Source organism: Protobothrops mucrosquamatus, unplaced genomic scaffold (assembly GCF_001527695.2).
Source record: "Protobothrops mucrosquamatus isolate PMUCROS unplaced genomic scaffold, P.Mucros_1.0 scaffold2387, whole genome shotgun sequence".
In the NCBI taxonomy this organism is placed as follows: domain Eukaryota; kingdom Metazoa; phylum Chordata; class Lepidosauria; order Squamata; family Viperidae; genus Protobothrops; species Protobothrops mucrosquamatus.
In genome coordinates this window covers 10894-32029 of record NW_015388461.1, presented here as the reverse complement: position 1 = coordinate 32029, position 21136 = coordinate 10894, and the positions used below count along the sequence as shown (strand labels likewise).

The 21136-nt window shown below is 40.6% G+C and overlaps 1 protein-coding gene across 1 annotated transcript in view; it reads left to right on the top strand.

Annotated features, from left to right (window-relative positions):
• Positions 1-20563, top strand: part of ASIC4 (acid sensing ion channel subunit family member 4) — a gene marked incomplete at its 3' end in the record, with an annotated part of 80952 nt that extends 60389 nt beyond the window's left edge. The window contains exons 2-9 of the mRNA XM_015824858.1: positions 5571-5715; positions 6925-7052; positions 10992-11151; positions 12586-12642; positions 17777-17930; positions 18125-18216; positions 18831-18910; positions 20459-20563. Coding sequence (XP_015680344.1) covers positions 5571-5715; positions 6925-7052; positions 10992-11151; positions 12586-12642; positions 17777-17930; positions 18125-18216; positions 18831-18910; positions 20459-20563 — 921 coding nt within the window. The remainder of the gene's footprint in view (positions 1-5570; positions 5716-6924; positions 7053-10991; positions 11152-12585; positions 12643-17776; positions 17931-18124; positions 18217-18830; positions 18911-20458) is intronic.
• Positions 20564-21136: the final 573 nt, after the last annotated feature.

The window sequence follows — 21136 nt, the reverse complement described above, 5'->3', positions numbered from 1 at the left end:
TATTTAAGTTGGCAGGACTGGCCTAAGGGTTTTTAGCTTGGTTTTATAATAATTTTTAAAAATAACAAAGGCCTAATAATATTTCATTTTAATCAACATTTTAACTTTAGTATTTTCTGTATTTATGTATTTGTTTTAAAAGGCTGTAAGCCGCCCTGAGTCCGCAGGGAGAAGGGCGGGGTAAAAATATAAATAATAATAAATAAATAAATAAATAAATAAATAAACAAACTCAAGAAGCTTGGGAAATTTTGAAAAGTGAGGTTATAAAAGCCCAGTCTAGCACAATATCCACAAAAAAAGAAAAATAACAGCTCTTAAAACAAACCATCATGGCACATATCTAAAGCAGAATATCAGCAAATAGCCTGAGCCTGCAAAGATGAAGTGAGGAAAGTTAAGGCTCAAAATGAATTAAGACTTGCAACAAAATTCAAAAATAACAAAAAAAAGCTTCTTTCAATGTAAAAAACAAGAAAAAAGTTAAGGAAATGATTGGTCCATTAGTGGGAGAAAGTGGTAAGAAGATGACAAGCAACAGGGAGAAAGTAGAACTACTTAACTTGTTTTTTGCATCCATCTTTACACAAAGGGAAAAAACAGTCCAACTTAACAAAAACAGTATTGTAAAAAAGAGATTAGAAACACAAGTTAAAATAGGCAAGAAAATGGTAAGTGAGCATCTGTCTACCCTAGATGAGTTCAAATCACCAGGACCAGATGGATTACACCCCAAGATAGAAACTGACAGATGTGATCTCAGAACCACTGAACTATATCTTTCAAAGATCCTGGAGCACTGGGCAACTACCAGAGGACTGGAAAAGAGCTGATGTAGTTCTCAACTTCAAAAAAGGGGGGGAAATGGAATCCAGGAAACTACAGATCTATCAGCCTGACCTCAATACCTGGGAAGTTTTGGGAAAAATAATCAAGCAACAAATCAGCAAATGTTTAGAGGCAAACAAAGTGGATGATCACTTGACTATAAGCCAGCAGTGTGCAGCAGCAGCCAAAAAAGTAATACAATCCTGGGCTGTATAAACAGAGGCATAGAATCAAGATCACGTGAAGTATTAGTGCCACTTTATAAAACCCTAGTAAGACCACACCTGGAATATTGCAGCCAATTTTGGTCACCATATCACAAAAAAGATGTTTAGAGTTTGGAAAAAAATCAGAGAAGAGCAACTAGATGATCAAAGGCCTGGGGACTAAAACATACGAAGAACGGCTGCAGGACTTGGGTTTGGCTAGTCTAAAGAAAAGAAGAAATAGGGGAGACATGATAGCAGTATTCCAGTATTTGACGGGCTGCCACAAAGAAGAGGGGGTCACATTATTCACCAAAGCACCAGAGGGCAGGACAAGAAACAATGGTTGGAAACTGATCAAAGAGAGAAGCAACCTGGAATTAAGGATACACTTCCTGACAGTGAGGACAATTAACCAGTGGAACAGCTTGCCTTCAGAAATCGTGGGTGCTCCATCACTGGAGATTTTTAAGAAGATCTTTTCTTATTAAATCTTATTACATTCTTTGACCAGGTGACAAAATTAGTGGACCAGAGGAATGCTGTGGATATAATTTATTTGGACTTCAGTAAGACATTTGATAAAGTAGACCACAACCTTCTACTTGATAAGGTAGAAAAATGTGGGTTAGACAGCATCACCACCAGATGGATTCATAGCTGGCTGACTGGCCGTACTCAGCATGTGGTCCTCAATGGAACTGCATCTACATGGAGGGAATTGTATAGGGGGTACCCCAGAGCTCTGTTCTGAGCCCAGTGCTCCTCAACATCTTCATCAATGATTTGGATGAGGGGATAGATGGGGAACTCATCAAATTTGCAGACAACACCAAGCTGGCAGGAATAGCCAACACTCCAGAAGATAGGCTTAAGATACAGAAGGATCTTGACAGACTTGAACATTGGGCGCTATCTAGCAAAATGAAATTCAATGGTGAAAAAAGTAAGGTTTTACCTTTAGGCAAGACAACCCAAATATACAGGTATAGTATAGGTGATACCTTGCTCAATAGTAGTAACTGTGAGAGGGATCTTGGAGTCCTAGTGTACAATCATTTAAATATGAGCCAGCAGTGTGCTGCAGCTGCCACAAAAGCCAACACAATGCTAGGCTGCATTAACAGGGATAGAATCAAGATCATGTGAAGTGTTAATACCACTTTACAATGCCTTGGTAAGGCCACACTTGGAATACTGCATCCAGTGTTGGTCACCACAATGTAAAAAAGATGTTGAGACTCTAGAAAGAGTACAGAAAAGAGCAACAAAGATGATTAGGGGACTGGAGGCTAAAAGATATAAGGAACGGTTGCTGGAACTGGGTATGTCTAGTTTAATGAAGAGAAGGACGAGAGGGGACATGATAGTGTTCCAATATCTAAGGGGCTGAGACAAAGAGGAGGGGATCAACCTATTCTCCAAAGCGCCTGAAGGCAGGACAAGAAGCAACGGATGGAAACTAACCAAGGAGAGAAGCAACCTAGAACTAAGGAGAATTTTCCTGACAGTTAGAATTAATTAATCAGTGAAACAACCTGCCTCCAGAAGCGGTGAATGCTCCAACACTGGAAGTTTTTAAGAAGAGACTGGGCAGCCATTTGTCTGAAATGGTATAGGGCAGAGGAGTCAAACTGCCGGCCCACAGGCCGGTTGCATCATACGGAGGCCGCGCCCACCCCAGCTCCGGCAATGCAAAAAAAGTTGCAATACATCACGACACGTCATGCAACGTAGCAAGTTTGACACCCATGGTATTGGGGGTTGGACTAGAAGATCTCCAAGGTCCTTTCCAACTCTTTTATTATTACTATTATTACTATTTTACTATTATTATTACTATTATTATTATTATTATTATTATTATTATTATTATTATTATTATTATTAATATTATTAGATTCCTTAGTGGGGGGGAGGTCTGTATATTAAAGCGTCCTGCGGAGGAGATATTGGAAAAGCACTATCTATCCAGGAACATACAATCTGGAGCCTTGAGGAGATTTGGCCATATTCTTGTGCACTCCATTTGTTTGTGGCCGGGATTGATGGGTACTATGATCCAAAAATGCACCAAATTCCCTGTTGTAAAAGAACCCAAGTAGGTGCTTATGAATTATTACTGACAGGAGGAGTGAAAAAAATTGCAGAACAATGTATATCACTCTTAGGAAAAGAAACTGTTCATTTGCTACTGCAATGGGATATTTATCTTGGACAAGGCAATTCACACATTCATGGGATTGGGATTCTCAATAAATTGATAGGCAATGGCTCAAAATCACAAGGAAGTTTTGTGTCTAAATGGACATACAGAAGCCGTGCCAATGGGTAGATCATTCTAATGATCCTGTTGCTGTGTCTCTGATGCTAGGCCAAGAGCCCAGTGCCCACTGAATGTGTTGTGTTGCCATTTATGAATTTTGTGAATGAGGCTTATATGGATGGATTTTTATAGCAAGGAAAGGTGGGTATTCTCATGGAACAGGAGAGGAGGGAGATATGTGAAGGCTGAACTGGGAGTACAAAAAAACTGGAGGGCTATTTGCAAAAAAAACAACCAAAAAACCATTTATTTGATCAGCAGCATCATGATGTTTATTTTGGGAATAAATATAATTCAGAGCCTTGTGGCTATCAAATCAAAATGATCATTCTTAAAATGAGGTTCTCTCCTTTCTTAAAATTTCCTCTTTTAGCATAATGTTGCCGTTATGAGATGATGGGATGAATATTCTACTTATTTATTCAGAAGACCCGCTGATTATAAACAGTTAAAATTTTATTTATCAGCAACACTGTATGAATAAATAGCATGGGATGTATGTTTTTTTCTTTTCAGGCTCACACTCATGAACTTATCTGGACTTATTTACAGAGCAAGGGCTACCAATGTCCGCCTTTTATTGCATGTGTACAGGTTATCTGCTCTTACTTTCTCTTTTTTATTCTGTGTCCCATTATCTGATTTTTTTATTAGCCTCTCTTTCTAAGTCCCCTGCTGCCTGCCTTATAAAGAGGTGGCCGGTTAACCTTTACTTGTTTTAGCAGAATGCAAATAATCTACTCTTTCATCATAGGCTTCTGTTATTTTTCATTCTGAAATTATGACATACACACACACACACCCGTCCTGGGGACTAAGATGCTATGAATTTTAGGGCATGGCTTAGCACTATGACTTGGGGAAAAATATGAAATATAAACTTAGCTTCTATTTCAGTTCTGTTTTCTTGGCAATTGATATTCTTTTCTCCCTAGTGTCTGAACAGCACTTCTATTATACCTATTATCTCTGTTAATAAGCCACCCATTGGTTTTGACAAGAACTACCATGGCTTCACCTACTGGGATGATCAAAGTATTGTGTGTATCTTGATTTTACAGGGGGAAAAAATCCTAAAATATTTCTGATAGATCCCAGAGTTCAGAAATCTGAACTACCAGACTGACAGTGACCAAGGAAAAAGGGAATTGATTTAAAGTGATTAATATTAATATCTTGATAGTATCTGATGAGCATCAAAAGATGGGATTTTTTAAAAAAATATTTATTAAATTTCTATAGTCTCTCAACTTACATGTAGGTGACTCTGAGTGCCTTATAAAATTCAGAATGGTTTCTCCAGTTTGTTTCAGAAAGCAGCTGAACTTCTTGAGAGCCCAAGATACAAAAGCAGCCAACATCACTCCTTGAGGGATATCTGATGTTGGATTTCATGTTGGTTCCCCTCTGATTAGTATCCCTTTCAAACTTGCCATTGAATTCTGGAGGTTGCTATGATCTTTGATTTCAAGCACCATTTCTCTCCCCTTCTCCATTCCCAGTCTCAGAAAAATCAGATAGTTGCTGCATTGTATATTATAAAATTACAAAAGCCACTGGTTCACATCAAAATCCTTTCTAGTTCTATGTTTGCTTCTCAGTAACTAGCTAGCTGCCCTGGAGAAGTGCACAATAAATGTGCCCTCTGACTTTGTAAAGACGGTAGTATTCTTTGTTTCTTGTGTGGCTATATAATTTCATTCCTCTCTGGATTGTTTTATATCCATCTCTCTTTTATGCTGGAGTGAATAGTGAATTGTCCCCTGATGTGATGAAAGTAGCCAAGAAAGAAAACTTTATCAGACAGGACTGGAGCTCTCTCTCTCTCTCTCTCTCTCTCTCTCTCTCTCTCTCTCTCTCTCTCTCTCTCTCTCTCCCTCCCTCCCTCCCTCCCTCCCTCCCTCCCTCTTACACAAACACACACTCATTAAGCAAAGGAAGGGGAAGGAAAATAAAAATAAAAATTTCTTGATTATAGCCTCCAGCATATTGGCTGAAGCTGATGGGAATTAGACTCCAGCAATATTTGGAGTACCACAGTTTTTTTCTTTCCTGATGAAAGAAAAATGTAAACAGTGTGAAGAATGGATTGGATTGGAATAGCCACAGATGAAAGGAAATCTTCCCACTCCTTGTAACCGTACTGATATCTGCAATATTGTTGGCATCCTCAGAATACTGGACCCCTTTGATCTGTCCTTTCTCCGCAGGTCTACACCCGCTATGGAAAATGCTACACATTCAATGGTGACCGAAATAAAGCACGGATGACTCGCCAGAGTGGGATGGGGAATGGGCTGGAGATCATGTTGGACATCCAACAGGAGGAATACTTGCCCATCTGGAGAGAAACCAGTAAGAGCTTGCATGATATTAAGAAGAGATATGATTCTGGAGGCCTTACATTATTAGTATTAGTAGGGCTATCCCTGTCCTGACTTTCTGTTTTACTCCTTTTATCCATGACAGATATTAAGCAGTACAGTGGCCCACAGGTGAACATACTCACCTCTCACTCAGAAGGTTGAGAGTTCAATCCTAGGCAGTGGCAGATATTTCTCTATCAGAGAAAACATCTGCGAACTCTGCCTAGGCCAGGGGTAGGCAACCTTGGCTCTTTTATGACTCGTGGACTTCAACTCCCAGAATTCCTGAGCCAGCCATGCTGAGGGGAAAGGGAGAGGTTTCCAAGCTGAGCCATGCTGGCTCAGGAATTCTGGGAGTTGAAGTCCACGAGTCATAAAAGAGCCAAGGTTGCCTACCCCTGGCCTAGGCGTAAGGAAGGGCATCCAGCCAGTAAACACTCAGCTCCGTTCAGTTGCCCCATTCTACCCTGAATAAAGGAATTAAAGAGTTGTAAAAAGAAAAAATATTATATATGTATAATATTACATCCAATCCTCAAAGCCCAGAAATATTGATTAAATGACTATCTGTCTTAGGATGAAACTAACTAAGAGTCAAAAATGTGTTACTTGTAATAGTAAAAAATTCTGTACCAGATTTCTGTTCTCCTCCAGTTGTGTTGGGAGTTGAAGAGCCAAGTTCCCAGTGTTGGGAAAGCTGCTGCATACCCTATTCAGTACCTGGATATCAAACAAATATCCAAATAGTTTGGTTATCATTACATATTTTGTGTTTTAAACAAAGCAGGGAAAGCATGCAGATGACAGCTTTTAGAATTCTTTCTAATGCCTTAGTAATAAATGCAGTCACATGACTGGGAGGGTGGAGGGAGGCTCAGAAAGAAGAGCTGGCAACCCCTTTCCAACACTGGGTTGGTTTGGAAATAATACAAAAATTAATTATGGTGGATATGCCACCACATCAAACTCATGAAAAATCAATGTACCAATTCTAGAGAACTAACGAATCCCCTTGACAAGGCAGGAAACAAACACAGTCATAAGACGGAAAAAAAATAGAGAAATGTGCCTACAATGAGTAGCATGAATACATTATCATGGTTGTCAGATGAATGGACACATTATCCTGATGTCTTCCACTGATGTCTAGGCCTCCCAAAAGAAATCCTAACCACGGCACCACCACTTCTCGTTCCAGATGAGACATCATTTGAAGCTGGAATCCGGGTACAGATCCACAGCCAGGATGAGCCACCCTACATTCATCAGTTGGGATTTGGAGTCTCCCCTGGTTTCCAGACCTTCGTTTCCTGCCAAGAGCAGCGGGTGAGAGCCAGAAAGTAGAAGTTCCTCTAGCTAGCTTGACAAAGAGTGAATCGGCATTATTTGGGAGAAATGTATAATGGTGCGAGTAAGAAGGAGGGGTCACGATAGCACCTAAAAGTTGATAAGAGTGAACAGAGGCCCAGAAAACATGCTTTTCCTGCTTCGGTGCTTGGACACCATTCTCAACTTCATTTCCCCCGAGATTATATTGGCCCTGACTCTGCTGGCTTTTTGCGAAGCCTCAAATACTTGGATGTGTTCCCTGGCATTGGGTCAAATTGTTATTTGAAGTTCTTGTTAATGTACTGTATATAATGCAATTTTTTGAATTGCCAAAATGAGATTGGAAGCCAACTAATTCAAAGGATGGATGGATGGATGGATGGATGGATGGATGGAAGGAAGGAAGAATGGAGGGAGGGAAGGAAGGAAAGAAGGAAGGAAGGAAGGAAAGAAAGAAAGAAAGAAAGAAAGAAAGAAAGAAAGAAAGAAAGAAAGAAAGAAAGAAAGAAATAGTTTTCCACAACTAGGTCCTTTCCTCAATATGTTTGTTTCAATTTCAAACTGTCTGGGAGATTTGGAAATTGTAGTGCTGCACATCTGGAAGATATAAAGCTGGAGAAATCTGTAATGTAGCATCACGTTTCTCAAATGATGTTCATCCCTTGAGTCAGCTATGAACTGTAAAAAAATCATACCTGGTTGGACTATAACTTTCTTTTGAAAACATTCTCAAAGGATTTGTTGGTTCATTTATTCAGTTTTCTCAGTCAATGACTCTGGGTGGCTTACAGTTTAACAAATATTACAATTAAAAATACTAAAAACATTTTAAAATAATAAAAACACTAAAAACATCCAAAATAACTATGCATAGCCGCCGAGATACTTGATCAGTTAATAATACAGCTAGGAAACATTCAGCACGCAGGCATGGGAACGTAGCCAGGTTTTTAGGGCCTTACAAAAGGCTAACAGAATGTCATCGTAACAGAAATCCAAGGACTTCATAGGACTCTGATTAGTAAGATTAGCTGGAGGAAGGCTCTATATACTACTACTACTACTACTACTACTATTACTACTACTACTACTACTACTACTACTACTACAATAATAATAATAATAATAATAATAATAATAATAATAATAATAATAATAAACTTGGAAGGGACCTTGGAGCCTTGAAAACCCATCTATTCCATGCGGCCAGCCTGGCGTAGTTTTGATTGGGCTTTGCTAGGGGTTTTATATGGGGTATTTTAGAGCAGGCTTTTTATTCAATATTTATTGTGATTTTTATTATTGCCTGTTCACCGCCCTGAGTCCCGTAAGGGAGATAAGGTGGTATATAAATTTAAATAATAAATAAATAAATAAATCTAGTCCAACCCCCTGCTCAGGCAGGAAACCCTATACCATTTCAGACAAATGGCTGTCCAGTCTCTTCTTAAAAACTTCCAGTGTTGGAGCATTCACTGCTTCTGGAGGCAGGTTGTTCCACTGGGTTAATTGTTCTAACTGTCAGGAAGTTTCTCCTAAGACTCTTATTGTGAGCAGCCATTTACTAGAGGGAGGGAGGGAGGAAATGACAGAATGACAGGGAGGGAGGGAAGAAGGGAGGAAGATTTCTGATGCTCTCTCTCAGCTTCACACAAGGAAACTCAATGTGGAAACTGGCAGGAGTTAGAAGTCACTCCTGCTTCCACTGCTCTTTTGCCCAGCTGTGGTCATTCGGTCTCTGTTTAGGGAAGGAAATATCTCTGAAATGATGATCCAATAATGCACGGGTTGTGTAGTAGTTGCTAGTAAAAAGCTCCCAGGCAGTTCCAGTCCACACCCAGAAGTAGGTGCCAGATGTAGACTACTACCGGTACAGTGAATTCTCCTGAGGAGATCATCCTGTGAGTCAAGCCTGGATATTTTAATCAAGCTCTTGCTTGAAAAGGAGTTAAATAAAGTAATAACTCCATTAGCTGACAGCCAAAAAAGACAGCAGCAGAACATATTTTCAGGTTATTCAGTAAATGTTGCAGTTTTCCATCTCTAATGCAATTTGAAAGAAGACACCAAAATACCTGCCAATTTTTAAAGGTGGCCATTTTTGTTTTCCTTGTCTAGCCTCTTCTACAATGGGCCAATATTCGTGCCCTATTTAAATTGGTTTAATGGATATTCCATTTTTCCAGGGAACTGTGGCACTTGTAATTCTATGGGATAACAACTTCTAAAAAAAATGCCCAAGAAGAAACCATGAGAATTAAAATGAAAAAAAAAAGAAATGTAATTTTGTAGTGTAAATATGTTCTACGAAAGAAAAAAGGGGCAATATTATTTAAGATTCTGGAGCTGATCACAAAATAACTCTGTCATTATTTGAGTCCAAGGAAAAACTTGAGAAGATAAATACAGTTCCTATAATTAGAGAAAGCTGTGCAGTCTTAAAATCATATGACTCAAAAGTCATTCCAAGAAGTATCCTTGTACAGTGCTAAGCATTATAATCTTAATTGCACCGAATAGGGACAATTTAATATCTCTGCTCCTACTCCACCTCATTGCCACACATTTTCAGATTAAATGTCATTAATGCCACCTGGCTTTCTTTGAATTTCAGCATAAGCCAGGGGTCAGTTTAAAAATATTCAAACGTGTCAATGAATTGGTGCATACGGATGAATGGTTCATCTTTCCTTAAGAAAATGTTAAAGAAAATATTGGCATTAAGAAAATATTCAGAGCCAAAGAGAAGTCAAAATTTGTGCACTGAAGTTTCATTTCCTCACATTCTGTCAAACTCTGTTGGAATCAGCTTGATTGGTCACTTCTCATCACATCATTTCCTCATTAGATTCTGATCTTGAAGTTAGTTACATTCCGGTTCCCCAACATTTTAGTCCTCGTCCACAGGAGCTCTTTGAGGGAATTTGGACCAGTCACCATCTCTAAATCCAACCTTGCTGTTGGGAGAATAAAACTGGAGACAAAGTACTCTGCCTTAACCGCCTGGAGGAAAGGTGGATTTAAATCTAATGTCTAATTAATATTAGAAGATGCTGCCTATGTCTCTTACACTCAGTGTTACTCAGAGCCTAATCCTGCAGGATGTGGAGGCTGTAATAGTAAGGGATGGGTTTTAAAGTAGAGATTTCCTAAGTGCAGATTCTTAACTGCTACTGTGTGTAATAATTTAGAAAAGCAAATACACCAACCTGAGATGTTAAAGAATCCCATAAAATCAGAGGCAACTGTAAAACCTTCTAGCCTTAATAAAATTCATGGTTAGTACTTCAGGTTTAGAGTGGAGAAAAATGGGGAAACATTATTTACAACAGAGGTTGCTGGCTACTGTAGAAGGAGAAGTCTGGCCTCGAAAAAGGATTTCAACAAGAAAATATATTCCTAGAGTTGTGGCCCAACGGACAGCATTTTTGGTACAACTATCCAGTTCTGGAATTCCTTTCCTGATCATTCATGAATGTGCCACTCCTTCCAGTACTAGCCTCAGTGCCAGTAGTGGGATTCAGCCGGTTCGCACCACTTCGGCAGAACCGGTAGCTAATTTTTTGTTGCCTAGGCCCAGAATGGACTTTCGGAAGTGGCATCCACACAGAACCAGTTGTTCACGTATTTGAATCCCACCACTGCTCAATGCTATGGTGCTATGATGTTTTCTGGTCTAGCATTGTCTACCTTTTCAAGTTTTTTTTAATCGTTTGGTAGACTTTTCCTTTTATTTTTTAAATTTCTTAAGCACATTGCTCGTTGTGTATTTTTAATCAGCTGCATCCTGTTTGGGGATTGTTTTTAGTGATGGAAAAGTGGGGTAGAATGTTGGATTGCATACATGCGTGTATAAGGAGAGGCTTTTTGCGTAACAGCGTCACTGGATGAGCACTGCTTTTTCTTGGTGTTTAGCTTGCTCCCCTTCTCCTGCAGCTGACATACCTGCCCCAGCCTTGGGGAAGCTGCCAGGCCAGCCTGAAGGAGGAACAGACCCTGCCTGGCTACGAGAGATACAGCATTGCTGCTTGTAGGCTGCAGTGTGAGAAAGAAGCAGTGATGCAAAACTGCCAGTGTCGCATGGTGCATATGCCAGGTAAGGGAAGCCTTCTCGACCTGCCTCACAGGCGGCTCCAGACCTCTTGGTTGCCTGGAGAATCTGCTCCAGAAACTGATTTGCCATGAGCCTGTGGGGCCAGCCTTGGCTTTGCTCACATCTGCTCCTCGCATCTGTTCCAGTGATTTGAATGTCACAATCTGACACAAAGCTTGGTGAAACTTTTCCCTCCATTTGTTTCCAGCTTCAGAAGTCTTTCATCTGATAAATATTTGATTGTCATACCGACATTAAAGGTACACGAATCCACACAAATATGGAGCATTTGTAAACCAGTCTTGTTCCACTAGGTACTCTCTGATTATGTTGAATCACACACCCCATTATCCCAAGAGACATCCTTTTGAGAGGGACAAGACTGGAGGAGACTGCTTTGAATTCTCCCTCTCCTCATACTATATTCCATATCCTGTATGGCAGGGAAAAAATAATACTTGATCCAGCCCCCCCTTCCCCTTTCCAAGGCTGTAGCCATTATGGACCAACTAACTTCAACTTAGAGTTTTGCCCTGAGTCCAACCTAATGGGACAGATGTGTGTGGGGGAGGGGTTTCCATAATGATTACGGTCTAGAATTTGGGCATGCTAAGTGGGGAACTGAACTATCTCACACCCTGGGATATGTAGACCTGCCAACAATTCTACTTATGCCATTTTTCAAAAGCTCTAATGCCACCATCACTTCCTCATTATTTATAGGATCTGTCATTGTCAGCATAGGCTGCAGTGCAGTGGTGGGATTCAAATATGTGAACAACCGGTTCTCTGTGTGGATGCCGCTTCCGGAAGTCCATTCTGTGCCTGGGCAACAAAAAATTAGCGACCGGTTCTGCCGAAGTGGTGCAAACCGGCTGAATCCCACCACTGCTGCAGTGCAATCCACCCCACTGGAATACCTTGGATGGATTCCGGAAACATGTATTCTCTCTCCCTGACCCATATTTCTAAGTACAAGAGGGGGCAGTGCTACTGACATATGCACAAATCTCACTGGTCTTTGGACTCCATATATTCAACTATCACCCAGGTTACTGCCCTAAATAATAATTTAGCCCAGAGAATTGTTTAACTATGACATGAGGCTGACTTTTCCCCACTTGGTGTCCTGCATATGTGTTGAACTACAACACCTATCATCCACTCCTAGCAAGTCAATTGTTATGCTGACTACTTGGTGGTGATGATAAGCTTAACATGTACAGAAGAGAAAACTATCTAACACTGGCTTCTAGCCAACGGATACATTTGTACCAAGGAAGCAGAATAAACATCCACACAGCAAAATTATTAGGCACCCCTCTCTCTGTCCCAACCCTAGGAATAGCAGGAGCTCAGATCTGGGTAAAGCAAACATCTCTAGTTAACTACTCTAGTTAACTACTCTAGTTAACTACCCAGGTTCTTCTCTTTCAGGAAATGAGACCATCTGTTCACCCAATGTCTACATTGAATGTGCTGATCACACACTAGGTAGGTACTTTTGAAGGTATCTGACAAACCATGAAGGGACCAATAAAGAGGATCTGGGCAACCAGTCACAATTAAGTAGAGTTTTAGTTGCATTGGGGGGAGAGCAGCTGATTGGTTCTTAAGGCAGGTTCCAGCCCACAGAAACTCTTGATTGGCCAACTAAAGCCCTGCTCCTTCTCTGGAGGCATGTACATAGCAAGAGAAAGGAAGAACGGGTAAAGAAGGAGATAGGTGATTTGGTGTGTATGGGAGAAAAAGCAGAATCATATACAGTAGTAGATAAAATATAAGGACTAGACATTGTCCAAACCCCAGCCCACTGCAGGAATCCACTACTGCAGCATTCCCAATAGATGGCTATCCATCTCTAAACAACTCCAACAAAGAAGAGTGCAACTCCTTCCAAGAAAGTCTGTGCCATTTTTGAACAGTTCCACTATTAGGATTTTTTCTCCTGATATCCACCTGAACTTTGTCCTTGTGATGTTTCTTGTCCTATCCTATGGAAATCATGCCTTACATTCTTCAGCCTGAGATGCAGAACCCGCTACACAGGAACGTTGTATTTCTTCCTGTTAGATTTCATCCTATCCATTTCATCTCTAATACTCAAGCCTATTTAAGATCTTCTTTTATCTTCTCTTTCATCTAAAGCAGGGGTGTCAAACTGCCAGCCCGCAGGCCGGAAGCATCATAGCAAAACCGCGTCCACACCCCATTGCCGGCAATGGCAAAAAAGTTGTGATACGTTGCAACACGTGACGTTGCAAGTTTGATATCCCTGATCTAAAGTATCGGACACCCCTTTGAGCTTTGTGTCATCTACGAACTCCCTGATTCCCTCAACTCTTTCCTCCAACTCATTGATAAAAAATGTAGTTATCGCAGGTCTAGGACAGTTTTACAGCATGCCACCCATCTCTTTCTCCCATCTTTAATGGCAGTCATTGATGTATATAGGCCACTCTACCAAAAATGGAGATCAGATTAATTTGGGGTGACTTGTTCTTGATAAACCCATGCTGGCTCCTGCCGTGTGCTGCATTGTTTTCTAAATGCTGACAAACAGACTACTTGATAATCTGTTCTAGAGTTTTGCCTGGTATCATTGTCAAGCTGATTAGTCTGTAGTTACTGAGGTTCTCTTTTCCCCGCTTTTGTGAAGACAGAACAAAATTTATCCTACTTCAGTCCTCTAAATTGCCCATCCTCCATGATTTCTCAAAGATCACAGAAAGAGGTTCCAAACTAACATTTGCATGCTCCTTTAAGCTTCTTGGATATACTTGATCTGATCCTGGGGAATAAAACCCATCCATAGTAGCCAGACAGTTCCTAACCATCTTGTGGCTTTTCTCAGTTCTTCTGCTGGTCCCCTGTAGGGAGAGAGGAGACTGAAGCAAAGAAAGAACTAAGGAGCTCTGCACCTGTAACCATCCTACCGTCCTCTCCTAGCAGCACGAGCCCATCCCTTCCTTTTTCTTCCTCTTACGGTTGACATAGCTAAAAAGCCCTTTTTTTGCGGTTTTCCTTGCAAGCTTGAATTTTTTTTTACCCTTGAGCATTTTTTTAAATTTCCACAAGTATTAGCTACTTGATAGCATGCCTTCCTTGGTAATTTCACCCAGTTTTTATTTCCTATACAAATTCCTTTCCATAGCTTAGTCAAAAGGCCCCTGTATATCCATTGTGGTTTCCTAAACTATTCTCTCCCTACTTTTTCTTCTCAGCTTAGTGGTGTGTGATTATGTGTCTAGCATTTTATTTTTTTAAAAGTTCCCAACTTCTCTATGTTCCTTTGACCTGAGGACTTTCGTCCATGGGACCTCATTTAGTACACCTCTGTACTCTCTGAAGTTAGCTGTCTTAAAGTCAACTATACATGTGTGATTTTATGTGTGATATTACTTGCTTTTAGGGTAAGGGTGATTCTTGAAGCCCAGAATTGTGGTCACTTCCATCCATGGTCTCACTATTTTTAGTTCTTCAATCAGCTGTTTGCTATTGATTTGGAAGAGCTGGGTTTTTTGTTTTTTTTTGTACTTCAACATCCTAAAAAAATGAGGCAGTCAGCAGAACTACTGAGGAACGTGGGAGATTTTGAATCGTTAGTTAAGCTTATTTTCCATCAGACCTGAAAAATAACAGATCTCCTGTTGTTATTATTATTACAGGTCTCCTTCCTAAAAGTTCTGTCATTTGGTCCAGGAGGGCTTTGTTCAGATTTTTTTTTCTGATAGTTGGCAATCTCAACAATAGATTCTTCTCCTTTGTATTCTTAGCCAGATGTTCTTGCTGAACCCTTAGGCTGAAATTCTTGGATTGCTACAGATGTATGTACTTCCTCACCTATATTGCCTCCTCCCCTTTTGTCAGGTGTATTAATTTTGTATAAGTCATAGCCTTCTAGCTTTGTAATCCACTTGTTAGCTTCATCCTGCCAGATTTTGGTAATTCCTAAGACACAATTTCCTTAGGGAGAGAAGAAGGAGGTGATTACACTGAACGATGGCGAGTATGTTGCTCTACGAATGAAAAAATGTGGATATGCACGGTGTCCGTGAACTTTGGGCTATATGTTTCTTTCTTTTGTTTACCTCATGCGCTTTTGGTATACATAGCATCTTTAATGGGCAGTGCCCTCACCCATTTATACTTCACTCTAAGAAACAGGAATTGTTCGTATGATGACCTCACAAAATTTTCATGGTAGCCGAAACCTTAACTTTCAAGCTTGGCTTTATTGAGCTTGATAGAGGGGAAGAAAATTGCTTCCAGCCTGATGAAAGTGTGCATGTGTGATATATGTTGAGCTGAAATTACAAGTACTGGGAATTCCACAAACTATCCTAAGACGGCCATGTGGGAATGTTGATCAGTAGCAATTCTGAAAGAGATCTAGGTCAGGGGTGGGCAACCTTGGCTCTTTTATGACTCGTGGACTTCAACTCCCAGAATTCCTGAGCCAGCATGGAAAAATAGAGCTCATAAGTATTTTCAAAATCATTTTATAAGAAATGCTTGCTAATAGTATGGGAAAAAATTAAAGCTAAAATATACCTAAAAATTCCAGGGTGGTTATCACCAATGGAGGCATTTGTACATCCGAACTTGGTAGACTTTGAAAAAATATAGGCATATAGAGATATTCTAAATATTGATGGGAATTTAAAATCTAAGCAAGAACTGGAAAATCAGGGGATCAATCTGTCATGGTGGGAACATTTACAGATACAAAATAGATACGAAAAAGATGTGAAATGTATGGATTCTATAAAGATCAAACTGTGTTCGACAAGGTTTTGTTAACCTCAGATGAGAAATTAATTAAGAAAATGTATAATTTTTTGTTAATTTTGGAAATGGAAAGCGAACAAGTTAAAGAAACAATGATAAGATGGGCAAAAAACTTTGGCTATAATATAGAATTAGAAAAGTGACAAATGCTATGGGAGAGAAACTATAAACTAACAATGTCAACCTCATATAAAGAAAACTTGTATAAAATGTTTTATGGATGGCACTTGCCGCCAGCAAGATTAGCAAAAATATTTAAAAATATGTCAGATAGATGCTGGAAATGTAAACATAATATAGGCACATATTACCACATTTGGTGGACTTGTGGCAAAGCTAAGGCTTATTGGAGAAAGATACATACGTGGTTAGAAAAAATATTAGGTGAACATGTTGATTTTAAACCTGAACTTTTTTTACTAGGTATAATGCCTGAAAAGATTAATAAGCAGAGTTTATTCTTAATTTTGCACATCACTACAGCAGCGAGAATAATCTTCGCACAACACTGGAAGAATGAAGAATTGCCATCAGAAGAAGAAATAATTAGGAAAATATTGGAATGTGCAGAGATGGACAAATTAACTATGAGATTGAAAGATAAAGAAGACACGGACTACTACCAAATTTGGGGTCTATTTTATCGTTGGTTAGAGGAAAGAATGAAGGATTAGGAATTGAATATGTATTAGTATAGCTCAGTGGTGACGAACCTATGGCACGGGTTCCAGAGGCGGCACTCAGAGCTCTCTCTGTGGGCACGCGCACCGTCGCCCCAGTCCTAGGCCTTCAGCTGGGTTTTATAAAACCTTTTTGCTTTAGGCCTCCATTGCCATGTGCAAAAAAAAAAAAAAAGGTTCAATCAATCAGTCAATTTCAACTTCTCGCGGAAAAAAAAAAGATCTTGCAAAGTTGGAATTGATTGATTGAACTTTTTAGTCCCACCCAGTTTGCTGTTACCACCGCAGCCACACCCACCCAATGGGCCACGCCCACCCAATGGGCCACACCCACCCGGCACTCGACGATGCATAAGTGGGTTTTGGGTTGCAGTTTGGGCACTCGGTCTCTAAAAGGTTCGCCATCACTGGTATAGCTAATCCCAGACAAACTCGTTGATTGAAAAATTAACATATGTATACAAAAGAAAATCAATAAAATCTTTACAAAAAAAAAAGGAATTCTGGGAGTTGAAGTCCATGAGTCATAAAAGAGCCAAGGTTGCCTACCCCTAATCTAGGGCAAGAGCAGGCAATTTTTTTTGCCCTTCCCCTCCCCTTTGCAATGAGTGGGAGGTGCTATGCTTGTGGTGGGTATGAACAAAGTGGGTGGTGGTTATTTATTTGTTAACTGCATATACTACAGTAGTGCAGTATTGTGACCCTTGGCAGTTTACAAAATTAAAACATCCATACATCTGCAGTTATGACCAGAGCTACCATCTCTCCCAGCTCAACTTAAATAAGTACACACAATCTTCTGCTTCCCATGTCTGTCTCATGAGACCCCTATGCATAATGAAATCAAATACTTGTTTGGCAGAATGGCCAGATAGCTAGAGTACAAGATAACTAGAGTACGAAGCTCATGGGAATAGTTCTTGAATGCTCTGCCCTCTTAACAAACTGGCTACCCCAGATCTGCTAAGCAACCATTGAGGGTTATTTGACTACTAGGGTATCTTTGTAGGCTGCAGTCAGAATTCCTGAAAAATGGGGAAGTCTGCCAATTATCTAGTCCATGTGTCATAGCCTTAGAGATAGCAATTTCCTTTTCTACGTTCTTATTTTATTTTAAAGCAGATCCATTCTGTCCATGCATGCCTTTCCACTCCTAGATACAGCCATTGAAGATACCCAGGAACGCTGTATCTGCCCCACACCATGTAATGTGACCCGCTATGGCAAGGAGATTTCCATGGTACGCATTCCCAACAAAGGCTCGGCCCGGTACCTTGCTCGCAAATACAACCGCAATGAGACCTATATCCGGTGAGTAACGCATTGCTGAGGAGCACCTGAAGAATTTAGATAGTAGCTCAAGTCAATGGACAAACTTCCTAGATTGTAGTGGTGGCACAAAACTACAGTAGATAAGGCCTGGAGGGCCTATATGGAGGGATATATGGAAAAGCTCTGCTTGTAAATCTTCTCTCTCCTGCTTCCATCATTCCCACCGTCCTAAGGGAGAACTTCTTGGTGCTGGATATCTTCTTTGAGGCACTGAATTATGAGGCAATTGAACAGAAGAAGGCATACAATCTGGCAGGGCTTCTGGGTGAGTGAGCCTACACAGCTTCTTCTCTACCATTCCCCCAGGGTGAGAGCTTCAATCTTGGAAGCAAAGCAAGTGCTGAGGAGGCAAGGATTGTGTGAGCAGATGAAAAAGATGGGCAGGCAAGCTTGGCTTTGGCTCAAAATGGCTTAGGCTGAGGACTACTACCAGAACCATCGCAGGTCTTACAGCAACTTGTGGCACTTTAATGATCTTTTCTGTTCTTGAGCTAAGAACTGCAGGAAGGCCGTCTAGCCTCCATAACTGGTGACACGTCTTCCGAGAATTTCTTCCTTTAGAAAGTCTCCACGGTGACAGAGAAAAAGGCACCTAGATCAGGCTTCCAGAATTCTCCACAAGGCACCACCTAAATAATAATAATAATGTTGGAAGGGACCTTGGAGGTCATCAAGTCCAACCCCCTGCTCAGGCAGGAACCCGGAGAGAATACTGGGGTGCTCCCAAAGAGAAGGAGATGATGATCCTAGGGAAAGCAGAGCCATGCTTGCCATCCAGCCTTCAGACTCCATCACCCAGTCCTTCCCAGCTATCAGTATTTTTGACTCCTGGCTGGTTACTTTCAAGATGCCAATCCTTGTCCTCTTCTTTGTCACTAGGGGACATTGGAGGCCAGATGGGCCTCTTCATTGGGGCCAGTGTCTTAACTATCTTGGAAATCTTGGACTACATCTGTGAGGTAAGAACCTATTCAGAAACAGAGTAGGCTGGGCTGGAAGGAGAGAGTGGTTGCCCTGGAAAAGGGGAGGGGAAGCCAAACTTATCCTGCCCTGTATTAAATCCAATTCTGTCACTAAATGATGAGTCGCCGCCTGTTTGAGAGTTATGCTGTCCTCAGCTGTGAAATAAATACCTCTCTCTAGAGGAAGGAGCTAGAGAACCTGCAGTATAGCTGGGTTTCTGATTCTGGTCAGCCCCAACTGGCAGGACCAGTAGGTGGGGTGATCAAAGCTGAAGTTCAACTGTATTGATAATCATGATTTGCACTCTGTGGGTTTTGGGCGGCAAATGAGTGGGGACATGTGAACAAGGTCAGGATTTTGTTTTTCTGGACTTGGGAAAGTTTTTGTATATTTCTTGTGGCAAAGCAACAGGAAACAATGACTTTGATTGTCAGCAGTAATGTTCAAAGGATTTCTGAACCACAGGCTCAGGACTACATAATTTCCAGAGGACCGAATCATTTGTTTGGATTTGACCTTCTGTGTTATGTAAAAACCCAGACAATGGTAGTTTGTTAAAATATAGCTAGACAAATCATAGTGTAATATAGTGGATGAACACACTGTTTATGCATTGAAACGTATGTACATGATGTTATTTATTTATGACTTAATATGTCTATCCATTGCTTCTGAGACTGAAGCAACACAAAGAAGTTTATAATTAAAGCTGTGAACCTTAAAATATATTCAATAAAAAGTAGAGGAGGGGCATTTTTTCCACTATTCAAACAAAAGAGGATTGCTGGCAATATTTCCTATTATCCGTGTTCTCAGATTGCCAGCTAAGCTGTGAAGAACGCAATCAGAAGCCCCAAGCCTTTGATGAAGGACCCCAAAGGCTTTCAAAATTGACCCATAAATTGTACCATTACAATGGTACTACTAAATTGTACTACTAGGTGATGGGTAATAATTTTACCAACTGGCAGTTCTGATTGCAGTGGCCTAGACAACTGTGCAATCAATCAATCAATTAATAAATCAATCATGGAGTCTTACATTTTTTAAAAAGAGATCTCTTTTATTTCTGGTCGTCTGGCATACGCCCTATCAGAATGCAGCCTGAAGCCTTCCAGAGTTCTGTACCTCTGCTTTGCAACTTTGGGCCTTTGTCTGAAATTCCACTGGTCCACATGGTGAGCTTGATGGGTAATGGAAAACTAGAAAAAAAATGTTTATTTTATTTTATTTTATTTATCTGCCCTTCTCATATCCAACTACTCTGGAAAGCTTACAACAGGGGTCTTCAAACCCGGCCCTTTTATGACTCATGGACTTCAACTCCCAGAATTCCTCAGCCAGGTACGCTGGCTGAGGAATTCTGGGAGTTGAAGTCCATGAGTCATAAAAGGGCCGAGTTTGAAGACCCCTGACTTACAACGTAAAAAAAAAATTAAAAAACATTTAAACCATCAAGGGTTACAGTTATTTCCTGGGATACAGCCATCTCAGAATATAAAAGCCCCGCTGTTGTCATTCTCCTGTCTTTTGCTGTGCTCCAGGTGATCTGCGACAAGATGGCCCATGGCCTACGGCGTCCCAAACCTGCCCTGAAGAAGCCTTTGGGCAGTATTGCTACTCTGGGACTGGAGGAAATCAAGGAGCAGGTACAACACAGGGTTCTTCCTCTCCCAAACTCACTCCTGCAGTTGCCAGAGAATTGAAGTAGGGATGGGGGCTTAACTGGAAGCAAGAAAAATGCCATTCACATGAGCCTGAAGCTTTGAACCTAGTCAATTATAAGAGTAAAAGAAGAGGGGAGAGGAGGAGTGAGAGAGAGACACTACCCATTCTGTATTTGATAGAGTGATATGCCAATTTCATGAGACTTTTGAAGGATTTTGTAGACCAGATGCAGCAAGCTGTGTGATTGTAGGTATGATGAATTTATTTACCTACATTTATTTTTATTTACTTTTTTATCTACATTTTAAAAAGAAATATTCCACAATGTTGCAGTTTCTGTATGTCTAAGAAGTGTGCATCTCATATCTCGGCATCTGTTTGCAAATTATCCATCAGCTCCCCCCCCCCCCCAGCCTGGAGATCTCTAGACATGTTAATTCTATAACTGCCAGAATTCCCAGATCTGTTGGGGGGCTGGAACCATGGTTCCTTGCAGGATTTTCCCCTAAAACCATGGACAGAGCTGCAACTTATAGTGTAATAGTAAACTGTAT